The sequence below is a fragment of the Stigmatopora nigra genome, chromosome 6 (assembly GCF_051989575.1).
Source record: "Stigmatopora nigra isolate UIUO_SnigA chromosome 6, RoL_Snig_1.1, whole genome shotgun sequence".
Lineage (NCBI taxonomy): Eukaryota > Metazoa > Chordata > Actinopteri > Syngnathiformes > Syngnathidae > Stigmatopora > Stigmatopora nigra.
The window spans coordinates 5,090,755-5,116,694 of record NC_135513.1 but is presented as its reverse complement, the minus strand read 5'-3'; the positions used below and the strand labels follow the sequence as shown (position 1 = coordinate 5,116,694).

Here is a 25,940-nt window from a genome sequence, read left to right as displayed (position 1 = left end):
ATTTTTTGAGGTGGGGAAATTGGGAGATGAGATGAAAACCAGTAGGAAGCTGATGAAATACTTTGTAATCTCTTTGCGAATTGTTCGTGTGTGTGTATGTCTTCATCCCTGTGTGCCATTTTGTATTTGCGGAATAACACCCAAATTGCTGTACGTATGTTGTATTCTGAAATTGGCAGTCATGGAAGAAGTGTACAGGTGCCAGATGGCTGCTGGCTATGTACAAGGACGCAAGAGATTTACTGATACAGGAAGAAAAAAATGCTTGTTTCCATTTCCATTAATAATTCAGGATGTATATTCTGTCCTGATGCCTCAGCTATTGGAAAAGACCCGCTCACAAGAGCTTGTAAACACGTGTGCATAAACACGCTAAAGACAGTTTATACAATGAAAAGCTAATATTGCAGCACACTATAACTGAGTCTGCTTTGAAAAGCTTTGTAAGGCACCAGTATTTCCTCCTCGAAGTCACTCAAATAGCTGCCTGCTCATATTTTTCAGTTTATTTATAGAAACTGTGCATTTTGATAACAATGTGGTTAGAGATGATCTATTGGTGGCAAGTGTTTATTGTGTGTGAAGTGCTTCATTGTGGAGTTTGGCATGCATTTTTATACAGTCGATTGTTTTTTTTTTAATGTGTGCAGCAGCATCATATTTTGGATCCACTGGTTGTCTCTGCTGGACCACACCTGAATGAATCACAGTCAGCATCTCCCCATGGTACGTGTACATGATCAGTCACAGCCCAGTATTTTGTTTCTTATTGTAATAACAAAAGCAGTGGGAAATACAGCAGAGTGCTGTTTGCAACAGTATCATGGAATCCTCGTTTTACCAATATAATTTGTTCTAAAATACAACATTAATGGGAGACATTTTGAAGCCAGGGAATATTTGCTCAAAAACATTTAATGATCACCATAGACTGGTTGCCAATTATTTTTATGGCAAACATTGAGACATATATAATCATAGCTTTACATCCCAAATGAACCTAAGTTGCTTGTATGAGCCAACTCTACTTTGATTGATTTCCACCGAGTAGGTTTGTCATCGATTTTTAACAAGATCAAATTTAAATGAGATTAAATTATGTGCGACACATTTCAAGGACATGAAAATCACAAAATCAATGCCACTCCAGTAAGTATATAGGCATTTGAAATCTCTTTTTTTAATGTTGTGACTGTGGTGAAAGATCCCAAACATTGTTAACAACCAGAAACAACACTAGATCAAAATAAAGCAAACTAAATAATCTCCCTCAGGATGAGGAAGTATTTCTTGTGAATTAGAATAATCAATGTAATATTAAAAAAACAGAGCTTTTCATGGAACGGTAACCTTTGAAATGCCTTCATTATTTTTTCCTGACTGATTACAACAGCTGAGGTCAATGATCTGAATTGGAATCCAGTGTGACGACTGAGTCAAACCATGAGGCAGGTTTACTAAATGCTCTTCGACTACAAATGGATATCACCATTATTGAGATAGTGTATAATTTACACAGACGAAAAACAATGCAATTGAGGCAAACGTTTGCGGCTGGTGTGCATTAGATCCTTCAGCACCATAGTATAGCGTTGAGACACACGCACACACGCAAACACACACACACTTTTTCTGGCTCTCTGCCAGTCCCGGTGTTCTTCAGTCTAGGAACATTCATTTTTGGAACGAGTAAAGGCATCGCGGCAGGCGCGCCCACCACCGCCCACCGCCGCTGCCTCCCCCGCCGTCTCCGCCGCCTCGCACCCGGGCTGCCATGTCGAGTGGCAGCTCCAACCCTTCCTCGATCTTCGATGTCAAGCAGATCCTTCGCACCAAACTGAGGTGGTTCGGCCACACTGCAGACCCTCCGACTCGATCTCCGTCACTGAAAGACCATTTACCCGGGAGCGCAATGGGCGGCCACTCCTTCTCCTCTTCCTCCCCCGAGGATGAGCGACCTTCTTCGGTCAACGGGAACCGCTCGACTCCCCCCGGCATCGCCGATAGCCACGGCAGGCTAGTGACGAGTGGCAGTGCCGGCTCGGATCTTTGTCATGGAAGAAAGTTTGGAGAATCGCCGAGGAGTCGGAGCTGCTCGGGTGGAGCTGAAGCGACGGGGAACTCCTGCTCCTGCCAGCCGGCGTGCGCTAGCTCCCCCGCGGCGTGGGCTTCTCCGACGCCACGGTCTTGCCTGGTCTCGAACATGGAGCCCTCTGGTGAGGCGAGCATCGTGGATCCTGACATCAGCACCTGCAAGTATGTAGCGTTTTTGTTTTAAGTGCTTTTGACTTTAAAAGGTGGACCACCACTGACTTTTATTTATGTATTTTTTGAAATTTCCTGCTCTTGACACATTGGCTGGAATTGACCGTGAGAGATGTCCTAAGAGGTTTGCATGGAAATATAGGATTGGGTTGGACGTCTTTCACTGTCAATGGGAGGAAATTATTTTAACAGACAAAGCCTTGAGGAGACATTTTGTTTTATTCGGTCATTTTAGTTTGGGGTTCACTTCAACTCAGGATGGCTGAATCATTGAGAAAAGTGAAATTGAGCACAAAATATGTCCTTGAACACAAGTCATTCACTGCTTTTTCAGTCAACTCGTGCAATTGCTACAAAGCAGAAAATCAATTTAAAAAGACATTTCCAATGTCCTTTTCTGCAATTGACTGGAGTGTTAAGTAATAATGTGTCAGCCTGCCTTTCCAAGATGCATAACAGCAAAATTGAAGTGAACTGCTGATTGTTACACTTCATCTGCTTTAAGTGCGTTTGCGTCAATCATTTTGAATGTTTTTGTTCAAGATACATTTACATAAGGCTGGGGAAATGTGACAGATATGTATAATGCTATCAGGTCAAAATAGAGTAGAGGAAATTATGATGTAAAAGTGCAGGTTTTGCACAGGCACATAATGTAGCCTTTTCTTCTTTCTGCACATGTGGTGGTTGCCATACCAACACAGCGATGTGTGCATCCTTGCAGTATATATATACTGTCACTTGGCATGTGTATTGTATACAGTGGTATCTCTACTTATGAAGTTAATTGGTTCAAGAAATGGTTTCATAACTTGGATTTTAGAAGCATATGTTACATTGAAGATGGCATAATTCCTTCAACGATATTTAAAACTACCCCTAAACTCTTTAAAGATCATAAAAATAACCCAATTTTGTTGGAAATATGGATGCAAATGTATGTAGGTAACCTTGGTTACAGCATCTTGGGAGATGCAGCTTTCTGCTAGCAAATGTGAGGCAATCAAAATGTGACCAGATATATAATATAATCATATTTCATTTTTGTATTTTATATTTCATTTAATGTTTCTAACATGGGACAGTTTTTCTCATTCTGGATAAAGTGTTTCTCTTTAAAGCTTGAATATTTGCAGAAGTATTTGTAAATAGAGCTATCACTGTGTACATATATGCAAAATGTCTGTTGCTTTTGATTGTGTGTGTGGTGTGTATGTGCTCCTGTTGTCTTTGTGATGTGTGTGACACCAGGGTTGTCTTTGTTTATGTTGGTACAAGCAGGGAGTGTTCTTGTGTCATCCTGTTTGTGATGAGAATGTTTGAGTCAAGTACACTTTTTTGTTTAGCTTGATAAAGGCAGTTCTAATAATTCTAGCATTTAATTTTTGGTTTTCCGGAGCACATGTTGGCTCAGAAGTGCTCACACATTTTGAGGATGTGCAGAGATATGTAGGTAGTGCATTTATTTAAACATTCACTTAAGTTTTTCTGCTTGCTTTTTATGGGAATTGCTGAATTTAGTAAAATACATACTTTTACAGCGTCAAAGACGTGCATGGTAGGCTCTAAATTGCCCCTAGGCATGAGTGTTGGCGTGAATGGTTGTTTGTCTTCTTGTGCCCTGTGATTGGCTGCCCACCAATTCAGGGCATCCCCCACCCCTGACCCTAGTGAGGATAAAGTGGTTCAGAAAATGAGATTTTACACTTACGGTAAGCAAGAAGTCTCAACCACCATGCGCAATAGTTGTCAACCAACTGGCTAAAATGTTATTTGCAGAGATCTATTCAAGAACACTACCAAAGTGTGAATATCCATCTTAGATTTCCAGTCAGTCACTTTTTGAGGGGATTGCGCCTGCCTGGCTGAATTAAGGGCTACTAGAAGGTAGCCTTTCCCCACTTCAAAGCATGCCTAGGGGTGGTATTTAGTTAGCCCCACTATCCATCTGAATTCTGAACCACACTCACGTATTTGAAACTCCCCCTCTCACACCGATTTAATTACAGCAGTGAGGCTGATACAAAGCAGTCAAGTAAAGCCATTCTATGGTGTGATAAATCTCTCTAACTAATGGATTCCAATGTTGGCACCTTTTTTGCAGAGGCATTTAGTCGCTCTGTTGTTAATGTACAAATATTGATTTTGGTCACCTTTCATGACAGGATTCAAGGGGGCAACTGATGTGTTGCATAGTAGTATGAGGAATATGTGATTTGTTGGATGGCTGAAAAAGATGAATCATATCTGCATATGAAAAAGCACATTTTAGAAGTAGGACGTGTAAACCCGGTTTGGATGGAGTCCAGTTGCAGTGTTTGTTTTCTTATTTTTCCTATTTTATTTCTATTTTTTTTTTAATTCCTGCAACTATACCTAGGGAGCATCAGTTCATGTTTTATCAATTTGCCCTGGGGGTTTGTTGGGCATCAAATTAAAATCTGTGAAACGCTGTCTTGGGAGTTATGATATTTTATGATTCACTTGGTAGCTGTATTTCATTACTGATTTGTGACCTACTTACATCTATTTGAACCCTTCACCCCTGGCCTCAGGCTTTTTTTGGTCACTTTTATTTTGAACTTGTTACTTTTAGCTGTTCCTCAATCTTCAGCCTTATAATGTGTTTTCTTTTTTTTGTGTGTGTGTGTGTGTGTGTCAATTATGTCCCGGCCATTCAACAGCCTGGACACGCTGTCCTCAGATGTGTCGCTGGAGCCGTGCCCAGAGGAGGGCGTGTTCATGGCACCGTCCCATGCTGAAGTCACTTTCCGTAAGATGGAGAGCTTCTGGAATAGTCGCCGGCTGTGTGACGTTACGCTGGTGGCTGGAGACAGACAGATTCCTGCGCACAGGTACACCAAAAAACATAATATAAAACCACCTAATACTCATAGTATGTGCATCTGATATTATTGGCTACTATGTGCGTGCTAAGGGGGTTTTTGAAACACTCGCTCTTCTCGATAAAGACAAATCCATGGCCCTCGGATCTCCAAAATCAATTGTCAGGAAATGAAACGAAGAAAAAAGTCGATTGTTGATCCTTTAATACTGCCTTGTCAAATAATTCCAACCGTTTTCAACACTCTTAATTGGTGGATCGATTTGTTGAAGTAATAAAGCCTTATGGTGACTGCCAAACTATTAGAGAAATCGAATCAAATTGACTACCTTTCAGTGTAGATTTCCGTCAGACAGTGACGATGTGTCCCTCACTTGTCTTTGAAGACATTATTCAATAGTAAAGTTGTTGTATGGCATCCACAATTTGAAATGATCAAAAGACGTATAAAATACTCGAAAAAAACGTATAAATTGCTTACGGTTGTCCTATTGTTTTATTTTTTGACAAGCTTTCTAAACCTGCAATTTAAGATCAGATTAGAACTGAAAATGTCCATACATTTTGCTCTTTAAAATTAATCAAATCTGAGATCTTAAAGTCTGAGATAATGGCTAAAGAAGATGAGAGAAGTCCTTAGCAAACATCCTTTAAATATTAATAATCCTGACTTTCAGTTTGAATTTTTTTATAGAAAATTGGCACCACCACATTATCCTGATAAGTGAAAATATAAATTGAAAACCGCTGTTTTTTTGTTTGTCATTATTTTTTGACTAAAAGCAAACTCCTAAACAACTCTACCTGGCAAATCCCAAATTGAATGTTTCTCATGTGATAGTTTATTTGTAACTCTAATTCCTAAAATTTCCTAAATATTATTATTTTTTGATGAAGGACAAAATTACATCTATCAATCTATCAATGCTTCTTCAGGAGTAATAATATGAATCCTTCTTTCCCAGGTTGGTTCTGTCATCTGCATCTGACTACTTTGCGGCCATGTTCAACAGTGACATGCAGGAGGCCAAGCAGGACGAGGTCAAGTTGGATGGCGTTGACCCAAATGCATTGTGGGTGCTGGTGCAATATGCTTACACAGGTACAATTCCTTGTCAATTGTCATGATTTGTTTATATTGAAATTGAATTATAAAACACTATTGCTAGTTTTGAGCCCCAAAAAAATGCAGAATACGAACACTGCGGCTTTAAAAGTCATTTAATTTTTAGATTAACTATATTTTTTGTGACAAATTTCAGTTTTCTTCAGTAGTTTCGTGTTCAATAATAAAATACAAGTACAAATATGTTACATGTCATGTATTGAAGAAGTTCACCGCTTCAAAATGTAAACAACTTTTAGAACAGCTTTGTTTCTCAATGGACTTCTTCCATCCGCCAAGAATTGTTTGTGTTAATTGAACCCTTTTGCTCTTCCTTCGCCATTGGCATCATTTTCTTCCACATTGCTTCATCTTTCAGGCCGCCTGGAGTTACAAGAGGGCACCATCGAGTCCCTGCTATCAGCTTCCTGTCTACTCCAGTTTTCTTCTGTCATCCAGGCTTGTTCTTCTTTCCTCGTGAAGCAACTCCATTCTTCCAACTGTCTCGGCATCAGCTCGTACGCCAACGCTCACAGCTTTCACGACCTTCAGAGAGCCGCACACATCTACGCCATGGTGAATAGCCATGAATTACACTTCTCATTGTTCAAATGTCATTTACTTTTTTGGGTTATTTTGAGACTCGGTGTAGCCCTCAATGCATTTTTTGCAACTCAACAGGAACATTTCAAGGATGTGGTCAAGAGCCAAGAGTTCCTACTTCTGCCAGTGGAGGAGATGGAGCAGATGCTCATGTCTGATGATATCAATGTTGCGGATGAAGAGACGGTGGCAACCTCTTTGCTATCGTGGGTGAATCACGACGTCGCCGCTCGACAATGTCACCTGCCGCAGCTTCTTGCTCACGTCAGACTACCTTTGCTACAGGCCCAGGTAAGATCTACGCTGCAGGGGTGTCAAACTCCTTTTGGTTTGCGGGCCGAATACAGCTTAATTTGAGATCAAGTGGGCCGGACCAGTAAACTCATTGCAAAATTACATAGAACTAACAATAAGCCCACTTTTTTCCCCTTTGTATTAGTCACTAATACTAATATTTAGTGCAAATAATGAGTAAATTATCCAAATGTTTATTAACAGAATTTTCCTTTTACATTATGAACAATATATTATGAACAAGAGAATAACATAAGAACATAAATAAATGTCAATTCATGTTGTCTGCACGTACTAAAACACTCACTAGCGGATAATACAAGGACTACAAATTTTAAAGAAAATTCTTTTTTTTTTTTTTATACAATGCAGCTTTCTTCCCCGGGCCGTACCAAACCACCAGACGGGCCGGATCCGGCCCGCGGGCCGTATGTTTGACACCCCTGATCTACGCTATATGTTGACGGAGATCTGTTATGAACTGTATTTTCCACATTAAGTCCCATTTTTCTTATTCATCGTTTGGATGGGGATGCGGCTTGTGCGTAAAATTAAATACACAGTATGATATCCTAGATTTGTTGTTTTTTTACACTGCAAGTGGGAGCTCCAAGATCGATTTAAAAGGCGATAACCTGGAGCATTTTCATTGGGACCCACGCCACATTTAACCAACAAATGGATGTGGGCAACATCAGGACTTGTAAAATGGCAACACCATGTGCAGTAAACTGCTCACAGATAGACAGGCTCATAAATATTCATCAGGCTATTAGTCTGTCTATCTGGGGTGCCCTGGATTAAACCATCAAAAGAATGCCAATTTAACCAATGAGTGCAGTTGAGTCCCTCATTGGCATCGCCTCAAGCACACCAACATTAACCCACTATGTTAGTCCTTTGGCTAAACATCTGTTTGCCATAAAGAGAAAAATGTACCAAGAGACTGTAAGCAGTCATCTGTTATTTTGTTTTACTTTTTTATTCATGCTCCGGCAGCAGCAAGCAGGTGACAAGATGGAATGACAAAAAAACCTGATGTTAAATTCTCACTGACTCCAAAATGTTGCCATTATCTGACAGAATTGTGTGTTTGTGTTCATCCGAACCCTCGTTACAACACATACACACTTTTTTTAATCCCTGTACAATTCATTTTGGAGGCATCTTCTGTGCAAGATAATTACAAGTGCAAAAACATTGGAATACACATGTATGTTGTGTGTGTTTTTCTCATTGCGTGTATGCACATAGTTCTTAGCAGACTTGGAGAGGAACCCCCTACTCCAAGACAACATGATCTGCCAGGCGCTGTTGATGGAAGGGATGAAGTACCACCTCTTGCCTCTGCGGCGGTCCCTACTTCAGAGCCGGCGTACAAGGCCTCGCAAAGCCACCGTTGGGACCATGTTTGCAGTTGGTGGAATGAAGGGTGTTAATGGTTAGTTAGAGGACATCAACTTGAATGGCAGGATTCGTTTTTAGCCTTTTTTCAACCTATTTTTTTTCTTGCAGAGGCCTCTACTATTGAAGAGTACTGCCTACGGCGGGACACTTGGGAGCAGGTGGCTACCATGAGCGGTCGAAGGATTCAGTTTGGGGTGGCTGTCCTGGAGGGCTGCCTTTATGTGGTTGGAGGTCGAGACGAATGTAAGACTCTGGATACGGTGGAGCGTTACAATCCAAGGTCCAAGTCCTGGAGTGTCATGGTACCCATATCCACACTGAGGCACAGTCTAGGTGAGGAAGCAATACACAGACCAGTGGCATCATTAAGCCTATTTTAAGGGGTCATCTTTAAAGGTTTCAAACCTTACTATACTATGTTGTTTTTTTAATTTAAAAAAAGCCTTACTATACATGGTCATTTTTTTTTGGAAAAAAAGCCTTACTATACTATGTCATTTTTTTAGGAAAAAAGCCTTACTATACTATGTCATTTTTTTAGGAAAAAAAGCCTTACTATACTATGTCATTTTTTTAGGAAAAAAAAGCCTTACTATACTATGTCATTTTTTTAGGAAAAAAGCCTTACTATACTATGTCATTTTTTTAGGAAAAAAAGCTTTACTATACTATGTCATTTTTTTAGGAAAAAAAGCCTTACTATATATACACTATGTCATTTTTTTAGGAAAAAAGCCTTACTATACTATGTCATTTTTTTAGGAAAACAAGCTTTACTATACTATGTCATTTTTTTAGGAAAAATAGCCTTACTATACTATGTCATTTTTTTTAGGAAAAAAAGCCTTACTATACTATGTCATTTTTTTAGGAAAAAAAGCTTTAATATACATGGTCATTTTTAAAGAAAAAAGCTTTAATATACATGGTCATTTTTAAAGAAAAAAGCCTTACTATACAATATAAAAGGCTTAAAAAAAAGAAAACGATGTATTGTATTTTTCATTTAAAAAAGAGGTACACCAAGCAACACGGTTGGGGCTTTTGACCTACTAATAACAGCTTGTGACTAGGATCGGGGGGGATATGTGTACAATCAAATTGTGTGTATTGGGCTGTTACAGGTGTTGCAGTGCTTGAAGGACCAATGTACGCTGTAGGAGGACACAACGGTTTAAGCTACCTCAGTTCAGTGGAAAGGTGATTTGAGCATTTTACATTTAACCCTTTAAGCTCAGGCCCTATTTGGTCTGATTTATGTGTTTGATTTTCACTTTATATAAAAGAAAATTTCCCTTCCCCTTTTCAGGACAAGACAGCTTACATATCCAAACTTTTTATTCTTCTCTATGACCAATAGAGATATATTAACATTTCGGCCACATAACGTACCACAAGGATGTCGATAACGTTATCACAAAGTTATGAGGCTCGGAAAATAACATACGCACTTACTATATATATATGATTGTATACGTAGTTCGTTTCAAATGAAGGCTTTCACTTAAAGCACTTTCTCTTTTTCTGTAGGTGGCATCCTCAAAATCGTCAATGGAGCTGTGTTGCCAGTATGACTACGCCCAGAAGCTCAGGTGGAGTGGCAGTACTCAACAAGAAGTGAGTTTATGTAAAAATTTAGAGGTGTAATCATGTCTTGTCTACATTATTTTATTTGTAGAATGAATTGCAATAGCTTTTAAAGTTGCAAAATCCTTCCTTTTCTTGGGATGGAGTTAATTGCTACTACTACTACTAATGTAATCATTGATGGCACGAGTCAGATCATCTATTTATTTTTAAACCTTATGTGTTTCTCTCCTCCACCACTTTCTAGATTATATGTAGTCGGGGGTCGTGATTGTTATTCCTACCTTAAGTCAGTGGAGTGTTTTGACCCTCACACCAACAGGTCTGCTCGCCAACTTCGCTCCATTTGACTACGACTTAGCTTTTGTAGCCTAGGTTTTCATGCTGTCAACCTACAGGTGGAATGAATGCGCTCCCATGGCGGAACAACGAGTCGGCCTGGGGGTAGGAACGTGGAACGGCTTCCTGTACGCAATCGGAGGGCAAGATGCTTCCGGCTTACAGCTCGAGAGTGTGGAGAGGTAACACAAAATGCTGCATTCACATTCGATACCCATCTAATTTGGCTTACGCTTAACGTTGATACACGGCCAGAGTGGCTGCAGCTATCGATGATTGAAGAAATTGATTGAACTATTGATGAATCTTTTTGATTAATCGAGATAACATTTGAGCCGTTGCAGTAAAAAGTAGCTTTAAAATGACGAAATAGTAATAAAGAAACAAATGCTTATGCTTGCAAAATCATTATTTTGACATGCACCTTCAAAATGCCATTAAATGCTTACATATTCAAAATTGAAGGTATGTCTTTTTGCAGATATGACCCCCAAACTGACATGTGGACACCAATGGCCCCGATGAGCATTGGCAGAAACGCAGTGGGTGTCTGTCTCCTTGGAGAACGTCTGTACGCCGTCGGTGGTCACAACGGCCAAGCCTATCTCAATAAAGTGGAGGCTTATGACCCTCAGACCAACGAGTGGACTCAGGTACCAATGCAACGATCTCCCAGCTATCACATGCCGACATTGTGTCTTTGTGCCATCGCCAGGTGGCATCACTGCATCTTTGCCAAGCTGGATCAGGTGTGGTGGCGGTTAAGCTGTGAGCCGGGAAGACCAAAGCCAACTTTAACATGCAAGGTACTTTGGCACAACTAGGTATTCGCGACTTAGTTTAACGAGATCAGACATCCCAGTTTACATCTTCAGGGAGTGCTGTGGTGTAGGGCAATTTGGTGGGCCTAGTTTAACCGTGACAGTCAGGTTTTTTTTTTTTACCTCCCACCTCCACTATTTTGCATGAGCTAGCATTTTAACAAATGGCTCAATAAATCCAGGTTTTGCTATGGCTAATTTGCACTTGAAAATGATACTCACAAATGTATACAGAAGGGACATAAATCTTTATTTTACAAAAAAGCAATTTACAAATTATTAGTAAGAAGTTGGAAGCAAAAGTAGTCTTTGAGACATATGTCTACATGATTTGGAGCCCAAATATAGACATGATATGTGCTGATATGAAGATAATACAAGCAGAGAGCAATCATGTTCCAAATGTAGCACAGTATTTTGCTTAAAATCACTTTTTAGCCTTGACCTTTCCTTTTCCTTTGCCTCTACCTTTCCCAGAATCGGCAGCCTTTTCCTTCTTGGACTCCTTGGTCTTACTTTGCTGCGGGAGGAAAACACACGCATTGGATGGAATTTAGCACGCCTGTGGAATTTTATGTCAACTTACTTTGATCATTGCATCAGCGCTGAGGTTGTCTTTCTCATCTTCAGACACCACAGCATTTTCAGTGTCCTGCGTTCCCAGTTCAGAGTCTTCAGCACCGCCCTGACGCCCCTTTTTGACAGCTTGCAGGGAGTAAGGTGTCAGATGTACCACCTTGTTGTACGCCCGGGTGAATGCTGCCTTGACCTGGGAGTGAATAGTTAATTTTTATAATTCCTCATGCATGTATGTATGTGTGCATGTATGTATACATACATACATGTATGTATGTATGTATGTGTGCATGTATGCATACATACATACATACATGTATGTATGTATGTGTGCATGTATGCATACATACATACATACATACATGTGTGTATGTGTGCATGTATTTATACATGTATGTATGTATGTGTGCATGTATGTATACATACATTCATGTATGTATGTATTAGTGCATGTATGCATACATACATACATGTATGTATGTGTGCATGTATGCACACACGTGTATACATACATACATACATACATGTATGTATGTGTGCATGTATGCACACATACATACGTGTATGTATGTGCATGTATGCACACATACATACGTGTATGTATGTGCATGTATGCACACATACATACGTGTATGTATGTGCATGTATGCACACATACATACGTGTATGTATGTGCATGTATGCACACATACATACGTGTATGTATGTGCATGTATGCACACATACATACGTGTATGTATGTGCATGTATGCACACATACATACGTGTATGTATGTGCATGTATGCACACATACATACGTGTATGTATGTGCATGTATGCACACATACATACGTGTATGTATGTGCATGTATGCACACATACATACGTGTATGTATGTGCATGTATGCACACATACATACGTGTATGTATGTGCATGTATGCACACACATACATACGTGTATGTATGTGCATGTATGCACACACATACATACGTGTATGTATGTGCATGTATGCACACACATACATACGTGTATGTATGTGCATGTATGCACACACATACATACGTGTATGTATGTGCATGTATGCACACACATACGTGTATGTATGTGCATGTATGCACACATACATACGTGCATGTATGCACACATACATACGTGCATGTATGCACACATACATACGTGCATGTATGTGCATGTATGCACACATACATACGTGCATGTATGTGCATGTATGCACACATACATACGTGCATGTATGCACACATACATACGTGCATGTATGCACACATACATACGTGCATGTATGTGCATGCATGCATGCACACGTGTATGTATGTATGCATGCATGGACACGTGTATGTATGTATGCATGCACACATACATACATGTATGTATGCATGCACACATACGTACATGTATGCATGCATGCACGCATACGTACATGCATGCATACATGCATGCATGCACACATACATACATGCATGCATGCACACATACATACATGCATGCATGCACACACCTACATGTATGTATGTATGCATGCACACATACCCACATGTATGTATGTATGCATGCACACATACCCACATGTATGTATGTATGCATGCACACATACCCACATGTATGTATGTATGCATGCACACATACCCACATGTATGTATGTATGCATGCACACATACCCACATGTATGTATGCATGCATGCACACATACCCACATGTATGTATGCATGCATGCACACATACATACATACATGTATGTATGCATGCATGCACACATACATACATACATGTATGTATGCATGCATGCACACATACATACATACATGTATGCATGCATGCACACATGCATATATGTATGTATGCATGCACACATGCATACATGTATGTATGCATGCATGCACACATACATACATGTATGTGTGTGCATGCATGCACACATACATACATGTGTGTGTGCATGCATGCACACATACATACATGTGTGTGTGCATGCATGCATGCATACATTCATGTATGCATACATAAATGTATGCATTCATGTATATATGTAAGCATGCATGCACACACATACATGTATGTATGCATACACATATGTATGTGTGCATGTATGCACACATATACATGTATGTGTGCATGTATGCACACATACATGTAAATATGTGTACATGTATGCACACATACATGTATGTATGTGTGCATGTATGCACACATACATACATGTAAGCATACATACATACTTGTATGTATGCATACATGCACACATACATACATGTGTGTGCATACATGCACGTATGTATGCATACATGCACACATACATACATGTTTGTGTGCATGCATACATGCACACATACATATATGTATGTATGAATACATACATATATGTATGTTTGCATACATGCATGCATACATACATGTATGTATGCATGCATGCATACATACATGTATGTATGCATGCATGCATACATACATGTATGTATGCATGCATGCATACATACATGTATGTATGCATGCATGCATGCATACATACATACATACATGTATGTATGCATGCATACATACATACATACATGTATGTATGCATACATACATGTATGTGCATGTATGCATGTGCATACATGCACACATGCATACAGGTATGTATGTGTGCATACATGTATGTGTGCATACATGTGTGTGCATACATGTATGTATGCACACATATGTATGAATGCATACATACAAGCATACATGTGCGTATGTGCGTGCACGTGTACGTACAGACACACAGGCACCATTATAATCTTACCTTGGAGTCTAATTTGGAGTAGGGGTCAGGCTGTCCACCCCACGAAGCTCCTTCCATCAAGCCATCCACGTCTTCCCTGATGAGTTGGTAGTCATCTAGTAACTGCACAGCCTGAACGGCACCCTCCGCCGCCAGCTGCTGAAGGGGGTTGAGCAGGGCTTGCCGCAGAAAGAAGAGGTAGTCCAGGTTTACCGCCCTTCTGCTGCTCATGGTCCTGCGGCCAGACAAGACCTCTTCTTCAGCACCCGGATGAATTCAAATGGCATGCATTATCTACAGCACTCACTTCAAAGCCATGTGCGAGGTCAGCTCTTGGACAAGGCGGGAATGTTTGTTTGTCGAGGAGTTTTTGCCCAGCCAGCTCGGGAATGTTGGGAACTGATTCATGTAACCTCTCATGAGCTCGCCTGGGATGACGCTGGCGAAAATGGCCTGTAAACAGACAACCAACAAAATCATCATTATTGCCTATCAATTGAAACATACTACAATAAACGTTTTTTCACTTTTCTTAATTCTAAAGCTCCCACAATTATTGTTCTCCCGTTTCCAAATATTGATTGCACGTCACTTTATAAAGTGTTGTAACACATCGGTGAAAAGGAACATGTTGCAGCCACTAAATTCCAAGTTCGTAGCTTAAATATCTTGTCTTTGTTGTCATTTCAATTAAATATAGCCTAAGTGTCAATTGTCTTTATTTATATAAATACAATATACCAATGTTATTTGCACTGTTTTAAAGTGTTTGTAAGCAACTCATAAAATGGACTTCCAACAAGTCTCCCACTAACTTTGACAGATCTTTTGCATGAGGGGTTGAAAGGAATTTGACACAAAATGACCTGTAAACTAAATCAATTAACTAAATGTGTTCTCTAAAAAAATAATAATACTTAAGCATGGGCAGAACAAATCCTTAAGTCAATAAAATATAATTAAAAAATATCATAAGTATAAACACATGAAAGCAATTTACGATTGGGTGCGGCAATTACTTTTTTTTTTTATAACGAATACTAACTACATTTGTATGTACAGGAGTTACTTTAAACCCTAAATGCAAATTCGGACTGAAGGACTGATAGAAAGGGTGTTTTACCTGTGTGGGTAGTAGAGACCAGTTTTGTCCAGAGCGTATGCGTCGGTCCACCAGGTCTCCGTCGCTGATGGAGTCAGCCGTTTTACTGAGCAGGACCAGGTGGGACTTGGCATCACCGCTACAAAAAACGAGAGCACACTTTTAGCCGTTGCTGAACTGCGTGAAGTGTGTTGAAGTAATAAGCAAGCGCAATGACCTCCCTCACCCAGCTGCTGCGGGCCGGACGTGCACGTAGTTCTCCTGGACAAATAGGGGCGCTAGCGAGTAGTCGTGGAAAAAAAGATCGGATTTGTCGATGAGGCTCATGCGAGCCGTCTCTTCACCGCCGGCAAACACTTTTCGGCAGACGTCAAAGGGGCCCATCTTCAAGTGCTTGCGGGCGCTGTTAGCGTCAGACTTGCATTGCTCGTAAGTCATCACCTTGTCTTTCGCCGACCACATGCTGAGGTTGTGTATCACCTGAGGGGGGGGTGCAATATTTGAGCTGCCAATGATCGCAAATTCTGTCTATTCTGATGATTTTTCTTTGAAACCTGTCTGATGTCTTGATTGGCCGCCAGGATTATTTCATTAAGTGCCGGAGGTGGAATCTTGATTCCTTCCTTGAAAGCGATGGACATCATTGCGCCCTAAAAAATTCAGTGAAAAATGTAAACAACTTAATTCCACAATAGTAGAATGGTTGCAGCCATAGTATTTAACTTGAATTTCCTTCAGAGACTAAACTTTTACATCAAGATGATTCGTAACTTGGATTATTCATTAGTTGGGGTCTTTCATAGGCGAAATATGACTGCATTTGTCCAAACTACTCACGACTAACTTGCTTATGTTCTTACCTTGATCTGCTCCACTCGCGGCCTCTGGAAGCGCAGATCGAAGCAGTAATTGGCTAACGATCTGATCTTCTGGTGGTTCCGGTCATTGCACATGCAGATGATGGGAATCTTGGAATTTCTGATGAGGCCAATCATTTCCTGTAGGCACAGCAAAAATATTGGTCAAAGAAAAATCAATGAAGCGAGAAGCACGGGCATCTGTCTACCTGTATACCGCCCCGATCTTCATTGCCTGCCATGCCGTCCACCTCATCCATGATCAACACATGTCTTGTGCTCACTTTCTGGGATGTACCTATCAATCGTAGAGCCACAATGCATTATATGCTTCACATTCATTTTGGTTATGTTTGCACACAACCCATGATCCTAACATAAATTTAGATGGAATGGTCTATTTAAGTATCTATAGCTGGAAAATTGTGCTTACCTTTGTAGAAGCTTTCAATACTGGTATTGTTAAGGGATTCAGCAACCACTTCTTTCAGGTTAGTTTTACTGCGTGTGCAACTGGCATTCATCTCCACGTAGCTGAAGCCCAACTCCTATTGGCCCATCCAGAGTGAAGTCCAATAAAAGTAAAAATAAATAAATAAATAACATTAAAATAAAAGCAAAGGTTTAAGGCACACATGCTGAATGCAATTTAAGACTTTGATGAATGCACCATTCACATTATGCAAAAGTTTCTCAATCCTGACTTACGCACCTCACAAACCAGGGCTGCTGTAGTGGTCTTTCCCACACCTGGTGGGCCGGAGAGTAGAGCAGCTTTGAATCCTGATCCGTCATCTTTTCCTGCCCCAAACTTTCCAAATCTGGCGGCTGAAGCCCAAAACATAAGAAGCACATGAGTACTTCTCAGAGAAAATAGGATGAACGTTAATATAATTTGTTGGTGCACAAACAAGATTAGCCAGAAAGACAAAGGCTTCTCCTTACCGGATGGCTTTGAATTGCCACTGCTGTGACGATTGTACCAGTTTTTCAGCCAGCGCATCAGTTTGTTTGCACAGCTCTGGTCCCCTTGCTGACCAATCAATGCCTTCAGAGAGATTGGACGGTATTTGTCGACCCATAGTAGAGTAGAACCATCTTCTTTGACTGGTTTTGTGTCTGGGTGTGATCGAGAAGATTGAATGGTGGAGGAAGAAAGACCCAAATCCCTACGAGCTATTCGAGAAGAGCCTTTTCCAGTAGGGGTTTCGCGATCTGTCTTCTTGGCACTGTGACCGGTGGTCTGTCCAGTCTTTGAGGGACTTGGAGTGTGAGGGGATTTGGAGTTCCCTTTGGAAGGGGAGATCTTTGAAGCTTTAGGGGTCAACTTGGAGGCCGAGCCAGGAGGAGTCCTGGTCTTCAGGGTTTTGCACTAAATGGTAAAATGAATTGCATCTCATTTAAAACTGGTTTGTTTATAAAGAAATAAACAATAAAAACATTTAAAAAAAAACACATTTTCCATTCTGAACTGCTTACCTCAGTCTCTGCCATGATCTCATACTTGGACTTCTTCCCTGGTTTTGTCCTGATCAGCTCCAAAAGATCATCTTCGCTAAGGATTTTGGTACCAAAACTCTCCGCCTGAACATCATCAACGACACAAAGGAATAAATAAATGGATAAAATTGCCACTTTATCTTGAACAGCAGTACAATAAATTCCCAATTTCAACTTGAATTGGCCTGTTGAATTGATGCAAGTGCACTTGGTATGATAAACAAATATGATAATGATAATAATAATGAACTACGGGCGAAAAAATCTTTTTTTAATAGAAAAAAAACTGACAATTTTGCAGTCAGCCTTTTTGGAAAGTTCTAAATTACGCTCAATATAAAATGAATGTATTAAACAATTTGAATTAAAAAAAACTGTTGTTTAAATATGCCATTCGGAATAAATAGATATGAAAATAAATTTGAAGGATGTGAATCTTTTGAGTTGAATAGTACAATTAGAATTAAGTGAGAATCCTTTGGTAGATTAACATGCAATCTGAGAGGAACAATATACCTTGTACTGGCTATAATTGGATGAAGCAAATTCAAGTAGAAGCAAGCTTTAAAAAGCATGAAAAAACAGGAATGCAGTTTAAAAATTCACCTTCTCCAGCTTTGAAACACCACTGTCTCTGCCCTGCACCAGGTATGTGGTTTTCTTGCTGACATTGCCTGTCACTTTGCCACCGTATCGCTCTATGAGGGATTTGGTGTCATCTCTCTCCAGTGACTCCAGGACGCCTGTCACCACAAAGACGCAACCTTCCAAACAGTTCTCTGCACCCTGGATAATGACAAGGATGAGGTTAAAACAGTAGATGAAGCATGAAGACGATTGAGAGTGAATAACTTGAACGCAGTACCATGGGGATTTCTTTGGAACCCAGTGCTCGCGGTCCATCTCTGTTGAGGTAATTCCTGTATGCCGAAGCATTGGGCTTCTTCTTCTCTGCTTCGTCAGTCCTTGTACTCTAAGACATGGAGAGGAAAGAGATCAGTCCGCTAGGATTGACAGTTGATAATAAACGCTCAAAATCGCAAGCGGAGGACACTCCCGTCTTCCACTTGCTAGTAGGAAAATGGTGGAAGACAGAGAATTCAGCAATGAACTTTTTTTTCTTTTTTAAAGTTCCTAAAAATGTGAAAATCCACACTGTAACTCACAAGCAGAAGCCACTTTATCTTCCGCTTTCTATAAGGAAAATGGCGAAAGACAGAAAAGTCGGCCCTGAAGAATTCTATTTATTTATTTTTGGGGAGTGCATAAAACCGTGTTGCTACTAGAACTCAGAATTGAAGAAGAAAAAATAGATATAATAGCGGTTTTTCGTTCATGGCGACTATGTTTGGTCTACATTAACCACGATATTCGAGGGATTACTGTAGTCTGATTTCAGCGAGGTTGGTGAGAAATCAACGTCACAAGAGCATAACTACCTAACTGTTTTCAGATGAGTCAAATTCTGGGATTAGCAAAGAAAGGTTTTAAATAAAGAATAGTTTACCCCAAAACTTTACACTAATTCAATATATGAATTTTGCAATATGATTTGAAACTCACCGCTGGCTCATTGGGAGATGTTTGAAGTGCAGTTCCTGTTTTGGACAATATTTCACTGCTTGACACAGAGAGTGGCTCCTTTTTGGGAGAGACTTTCAATTTTGTCAGTTCTTTGCTCTTTGTGGTGTCATTTTTTTTCTCGTCCCTTTTCTTCATCATTCCTAGTTTGGAACTTGGTTTGACAGGAGCAGGGCTTTTCTTGGGTGTAGGAGCAATGATGTCATCTAACACGTCACACTTTCTGGGAGTCTTGGATGGACTGACTGCACGCATCTTTCTGGGGAATGCATCATCCTCATCCTCGCCTTTCCCCGGGTTCTGACAGGCCTTCATGAAAATAAAAAGGACCGATTTCAGCAAAAAGCAAAAATCAAAACAAAAATTCAAGACTTAACGTTCATTCTCATCACCTTCTTTGCTTGGGGCTCCTCATCCAACATGGCGAGAGTTCGTGCAAAGTCTTCATCTTCATGGACCTGCTTCTCCAGCTAAGGTCCAATGGAGAAAGCATTTATTCATCACATGTACCATTCATCATTCAGGAAAAGCTTGTGAGATTTAAGAACCCTTAAAACCAATCTCATTGTTGTCTTGTGTCATGGATAATGTTCCTTTTTTTGATAAAGAATGTGCACTAAAATGACTGCATCCCTGACATATACAATCGACCAAGCCATTTGAAAATTGAGCGTTCTTTAGCTATTTTAAAGTACTTACACAGTCGGTTGATGGCAATGGTTTAACAAATGGCCTGATATGGCCGTCTACATTGGCTCACAGCATGCATCAAGTTTATAGATATGATATCCATGCTTGTGCATAATATTTGTCTAAATTTTAAAAAGAGACCACATTTTTCCCCCTGAACATAAATTTCTTAAACAGAAAAGGAAATAACTATTACAATTTAGTGCCTTAATTGGAACAAAGATATCTATTTATGTCTAAAATGCATTTCCTATATATGCATTCTCACACTCTTGCAATGAAATTTCCCAAATACGGGATGAAGTAAGTAATCCAATGCAAAAACTACATAGAGGAAAAAAATGCCACAATAATTCCACCTCTAACAAGTGTGCAAACTCATAATTTGAGTCACAATACATACTCTTGCCTTGGTACTGATATTTGAAACCTGCTCTAAGGACAGAACTGCAAATTCATGGTGAGGCAGATGTGTTAACCATCGTGATGCCTGGCATAACATTTTTCACTAAATTTCTGATTCTTTAGGGAAGAAAAAAAAAACGATTAATATAGAAAAATACACAAAATTTAAGTTCACGCAGTGAGAACAAAACAAGGAACAATTCCACCAAGCTCTGACTACTGATCATTCACTGCTAACCCACACATTTGTTAAGGATTATCAATCGATCACAGTCAATGAGTTGATAAAAATTGTTGAGCTTTGCGCTGTTTACCTCAGCATCCCCCAAAATTTGCAGGTGTTTAGCAATTTGCTCATCGCTCAGATCATCTGTGTCTTGGGCGGGCTGAAAACAAGAGTACTCATTAATGACCCTTATTTCTCTTTGACATTTAAATCAGCGGTCCCCAACCTTTTTCTGACCACAGACCGGCGAATGGGGAGGGCAATAATTTAAGACAAAATTGTGTGGGGTGGCATTGTTTGACGAACGACGTCCATGACGGCAAACAAACAAACAAAAAAACAGTCCTAAGCATAATAGCAATTATTTATTATTATTATTATTATTAGAACTTTTCTCATTTCAAATAGGAGGGCAATATTAAAAACCTTAATCTTTATGACGCTGACGGACCGGAACGGGGTGGCTCATGGACCAGTACCGGTCCACGGACCGGTGATTGGGGACCACTGATTTAAATAAAGCAAAAATGAGTCGGACAAAAGATAATATGTTCGGTTACTACTCACGGTCTTTCGTTTAGTGCTGCCGACCAGCTTCTTTTCTGAGCGCTGGATGCTTCCGGAGCCAAAATAGTCAAATACGGAGGTATGTTTTTTGGGGGTCTGAGTGGGTGGGACAGTCTTTGGCGTGACCAGCGTAGTAGTGGGACATTTAACTCCAATTTTCAAGTGAGAGGATGACTTGATGGGAGTTTTAGCAGACTCTTTACCACCAGACCTCGAGCTTATCTTTTCAGTGGTGCCATTTTGCTTGGTTATGGAGGCCTTCTTCAAGGATTCAAAGTTGTCACTGTCTGAGTCTACGATCAAAGAGGCATGTATTAAAACATGGGTGCTCATTACATAGATCGCCAAGGAACTATTGGGAGATTGTCAAGGTACTATTGGTAAATTGCACTACAATAACATTTTGATCCCTCCGCTCTGTTGGTTTCCTTAGCTAAACTTTAGCAGTCTAATGTGCGGTATATATATATACATATACATAAATAATTGCTGAACTTTGTCTGTTGCCTATAAAAATAAGTAGATTATGGAAGGTTAGTTCCTTGGGGGAAATTTTTTTTTGAACACCCCAGTATTAAAATAACCGTCTAATGTTTTTACAGTATAGTAGTTAACACCACTCAACAGCTTAAAGGTGGAAACATCGCTTTTAATTGTCTAACGCAGGGATGTCAAACTCATTTTTTTTGTCACGGGCCAGATTGTAGTTTTGATTTCATCCAGAGAGCCATTACATCTTCCAACTAGGCTGCCAAAATTAATTGATTAATGAATTGACAGCTGTTTCGATCGTGCTGATTGATAGATCATTTTTGGACATTTAAATTAGTACAAATCTTTTGCAATTATTGATCTGAAAAAAAAAGATTAAAAATATTCGAGCTTAATGCGTTCTGTAAAGAAAACTTTGCGAATGGATTCATTCCACGTGAAACAACTGTGGAACTCAAAGTGTTGTATTTATACGCATCACAATACATATTATATTAAAATGGTAGTCTTAAAGATATTTACCTAGTTTAACTACCCATTTTACCTGTTTCCAAGACGCAGACAACAGGGTCTTTCTTCAAAGATTGTGTAACCTTGCCAACTTTCTGTTTTTTCTTGGACTTTTTGTCTTTCTCCTCCGAGTCAGAATCTGAGTTGACAATAAAACCAAAAGAAAGAAAATGAATTCTTATTGGCAAAAAAAACACAGGATAAGGTCCGTCTAATTTAAATCGTGGACTCATCATAAAATAATTGGGAAAAAAACAGATTAGTTGCAAGGAAAATCTGTACCTGATTCTATGACTGCGTGTTTTTTGCGTTTTTTGTCACGCACTCGTCTTGCATCGGTTTCTTGTTTCTTCGTCTGAGGCATAGAAAAAATGATAGAATGAAGAGGAGGAAAGTTCATAAGGAGGGAAATAAAAGTGTCGTTGTTGTCTTGCCTTGGAGCCTTTATTCTTTTTCACCTCTTCGTCTGAGGAAATCAGAATCCTCGTTGTGCTCGTGTTTCCATTAGGAGTCGATTTCTGTGTTGACGGTGCAAAGAATCGCCGAATATCCTGCGATCAAACAAAGCCATGTGAGAAAGACATCGATCAAACATCAACTAATTGAGCAGACGCCATTAACTGACAAAGATGTCATGAAATCTAGATGATTGACACAACGCTAGTTATTGACTCGATTGCTGGCATAATGATGAAGAAGAATACTGTGTAAACAAATCGTGTTAATTTAAACAGATGAAATCATTCGACATTATTTATGTCGATCGGCTTAGCTAACGGCTCGATTACCGACGTTCTAACGACCTCGAGAGAACCTGAAACATAGTTGTGCTGTCTTAAAGTTAGCATATAGCGACAGAAAGGTTGTGGTTTCTGAAAACGCCACGGCCACAAATGAATCCGTACCATTATGAATACGGCTGGGGCAGTTCTGTCTCAGGTTTGTTGTCAGTGAAAGACGGATTTTTTCAGCAGCTTGGCGCGAAGTAGGACTCGGTTGTCGCCAGGAGATGACGTATGGTACCTATATTGCTAGAATAATATACCGATGGCAGCCACGTGCACTGAAAAATACGTCAACATCATTGCCATTTTGGATGTGGTGACAGGCGCGACTGATAAACAAGGTAACCCAAAATGATCTGTCCGTTGTTTAATCAGCCTTTGAATAAATTGGAAATATATATATGCAACAATGGTGTCCAAGCTTTTTTTTCTTCAAATGGAAATTTTCCGGAAAAATTGAAGTGTGTAAAAGTCAAGTTGAAATCTTTTAGTACTTTCATTTGTTGATCAGAGAATTAGGAAATGATTTTCAAAAATATTTTTCATTTATTTAGTTTATTTATTTAATATTACTATCCAAGATTCAATTTAATATCCAATGTATTTAATATGAATTCTTTGGCTGCCATTGACATCAATATACGCCCAATCCATTTTGGTGGGATCGAACATTTGCTGCCAGCCAAATCAAATTAGGCTGCACGCCGGTTGTTATCAATGGGAGTAAAACATAAAACATCTATAACTATCTATAACTAATTTTCATAAATATTTTATGATCTTAATAAATATGTTTTATATATTTAAAAAATACATTTGTGCACAGATTTCATACAAAATTGGTCATTTTAAAAGGGTTTAGTTGGTAAGTTTTTTTGACAACTATTTGCATGTGCTGTGTCATTTTCTGTCTGGAACTTGTACTAAGGACAAATGGATTGAAAACAGACTCAAACAGAGATGCACTTTAGTTTATATAGATATTTTTTAATCATGCTCAACAAAAACATTTGTATCAGCTCCATCCCGTCACTTCACCTGGGCACCGTCATTTGTGTTTTCTTCAGATGATGTTGTCCACTCGAAGCAGCAAAAAAGGCCAGCAGGCAGGCTCTATATGCTACTATACCCCTAAGTATGTCTTGTACAAACGTATGGAAGGGTATGGCTACAGGGCACGTCATCCCAGCATTTGTTCACTGTGGGCACAAAACAAAGAATCAAAATTTAGGATTCAGTTTTCTTAAATCAGATGTACTCAGAAAAAAATGTATAAGACTATCTCAATGAAATGAAGTCGCTCATCAAAACTCAGACCATCAATGAGCCTTACCACCAGTATTAATCTGTAGACAGCACTCTGCCAGCTGATTGTCTGGTTTGAGTGGACACCAGTAGGTATGCAACATTTGCGTACCATCCATCCAGAACCAGGCTCCAGCCTGTAAAACCAATGATCGACTTGTTCATGTGTCTTACGTCCAACATCAACTGTACATATTCCATACAACTAGTATCCTACGATGTCTTACAGTTTGGCAATCGGTGCCTCCAACCCAGGCAGCTGCATTGTTAGCCAGGCTTTTAACGTAGGTGTTTTCCTCATCGCTGCGTATAGATGCAAGATTCCCTCCAAGCGCCTGGCAAGCTGCCTGTAGCGGGTACAAGCAGAGAAATGTCTCCAAAACATCCAAAGCATCCCCTTCCAATGAGTTGACAAGCCATTAAAAAAACATCATTGACCTCAGCCTGCACCCAGCTCTTGGCATTATTATCAAAGAAGTAACAACGGTCTTTTAATGTGCTCCAGCCAGGTGGACAGCTTGCTGCGTCCAATACGTGAGTCACGTTATGATCTAGAGAAGCCGAGAAGAGTGGATGAGCGTGGAACAGATCCTGTCGATTCACTGATCACAGACGCATGGATACTCACGATCAGCAGTAGCCAGTGCCACAATGGCACACAAAACTAAAGACACAGCCAGCATTTTGGTGAAGAATTCAAATGAAGACTGAGATACGTATACCCTCTGAAATAGAACGGTTAAAAAAAAGGCCGTTGTTTGTTACTAGTCTGCGTTAGGGATATGAGATCATAAGATGTAAGCGCAAACCTGCAGCTGAGTGTTTCTTCTTGCTTCGTTGTCCCGTGTACAATTTGTGGCCAGGACCTTCTCTTATATACTGTCAGTTGACCTTGTAATGTTTTCCTAATTCGACTCAATACATATCAAAGGGCACTGTTGCGTCATATTATTGAATCACCACAGGTTAGACCTGTCATAAATGATAAATATAGATTTTAGACACAAATTTCAAGTTATTGATCAGATATATACTAAAAGTGGGTACAAATATTGAAACCTGGCAGTAGTTGAAGAACAAGTAAAGTATTTAGCAGTTGCTCTGTCCACTTATTTGTTTTTTTGTGTTTTACAGCCCCTCTATCTTTTTTTGAATTACATTTTAATGTTTCTTAATACATTCCTTTTTACTTTACTTTGTACTTTCTACTACTCTCTAGTGATGAGTATGTTAATACTTCAATCCTTTTTTTCTGTTTATGTTTCACATGTACTGTTAACGGATGCACTTTTTTATATGTATCGTATCTTGTGCTGACCCGGCCCATCTGTCAAA

At 39.7% G+C, this 25,940-nt stretch overlaps 3 protein-coding genes and 1 long non-coding RNA gene across 6 annotated transcripts; 1 reads left to right on the top strand and 3 right to left on the bottom strand.

The window, feature by feature from the left end:
* Nucleotides 1-899: 899 nt before the first annotated feature.
* Nucleotides 900-4,127, bottom strand: LOC144197812 (uncharacterized). The gene is made up of 2 exons (XR_013326602.1): nucleotides 3,977-4,127; nucleotides 900-2,250 (listed from the first exon to the last, which is right to left on the bottom strand). It is a non-coding gene; the product is annotated as an uncharacterized LOC144197812 (long non-coding RNA).
* On the top strand, nucleotides 1,416-12,086 carry klhl5 (kelch-like family member 5). 3 transcript variants are annotated; one of them, XM_077718458.1, is made up of 14 exons: nucleotides 1,416-2,256; nucleotides 4,950-5,120; nucleotides 6,076-6,212; nucleotides 6,595-6,791; nucleotides 6,897-7,109; nucleotides 8,367-8,553; nucleotides 8,628-8,852; nucleotides 9,644-9,719; nucleotides 10,050-10,136; nucleotides 10,354-10,428; nucleotides 10,505-10,627; nucleotides 10,927-11,098; nucleotides 11,161-11,251; nucleotides 11,744-12,086. In XM_077718458.1, the coding sequence occupies exons 1-13, from the start codon at nucleotides 1,775-1,777 to the stop codon at nucleotides 11,215-11,217; spliced, it is 2,202 nt and encodes a 733-aa protein (XP_077574584.1). In that variant the 5' UTR covers nucleotides 1,416-1,774; the 3' UTR covers nucleotides 11,218-11,251; nucleotides 11,744-12,086. The 3 variants fall into 3 exon arrangements, with proteins under 3 accessions (XP_077574584.1, XP_077574585.1, XP_077574586.1); XM_077718459.1 differs by lacking the exon at nucleotides 1,416-2,256 and adding an exon at nucleotides 3,556-3,714 and having other exon boundaries at nucleotides 11,744-12,085; XM_077718460.1 differs by lacking the exon at nucleotides 1,416-2,256 and adding an exon at nucleotides 3,583-3,718 and having other exon boundaries at nucleotides 11,744-12,085.
* On the bottom strand, nucleotides 11,494-23,558 carry rfc1 (replication factor C (activator 1) 1). The gene is made up of 23 exons (XM_077718456.1): nucleotides 23,421-23,558; nucleotides 22,950-23,066; nucleotides 22,798-22,870; nucleotides 22,550-22,654; nucleotides 21,514-21,806; nucleotides 21,035-21,106; nucleotides 20,018-20,095; nucleotides 19,608-19,934; nucleotides 18,910-19,017; nucleotides 18,651-18,830; nucleotides 18,024-18,128; nucleotides 17,490-17,916; nucleotides 17,257-17,372; nucleotides 16,978-17,092; nucleotides 16,754-16,842; nucleotides 16,548-16,685; nucleotides 16,242-16,337; nucleotides 15,914-16,167; nucleotides 15,709-15,826; nucleotides 14,893-15,038; nucleotides 14,607-14,820; nucleotides 11,853-12,035; nucleotides 11,494-11,786 (listed from the first exon to the last, which is right to left on the bottom strand). The coding sequence occupies exons 1-23, from the start codon at nucleotides 23,421-23,423 to the stop codon at nucleotides 11,694-11,696; spliced, it is 3,450 nt and encodes a 1,149-aa protein (XP_077574582.1). The 5' UTR covers nucleotides 23,424-23,558; the 3' UTR covers nucleotides 11,494-11,693.
* Nucleotides 23,559-24,266: 708 nt separating this feature from the next.
* On the bottom strand, nucleotides 24,267-25,453 carry LOC144198335 (type-2 ice-structuring protein-like). The gene is made up of 6 exons (XM_077719283.1): nucleotides 25,415-25,453; nucleotides 25,234-25,330; nucleotides 25,044-25,156; nucleotides 24,833-24,952; nucleotides 24,634-24,742; nucleotides 24,267-24,499 (listed from the first exon to the last, which is right to left on the bottom strand). The coding sequence occupies exons 2-6, from the start codon at nucleotides 25,286-25,288 to the stop codon at nucleotides 24,432-24,434; spliced, it is 465 nt and encodes a 154-aa protein (XP_077575409.1). The 5' UTR covers nucleotides 25,289-25,330; nucleotides 25,415-25,453; the 3' UTR covers nucleotides 24,267-24,431.
* Nucleotides 25,454-25,940: the final 487 nt, after the last annotated feature.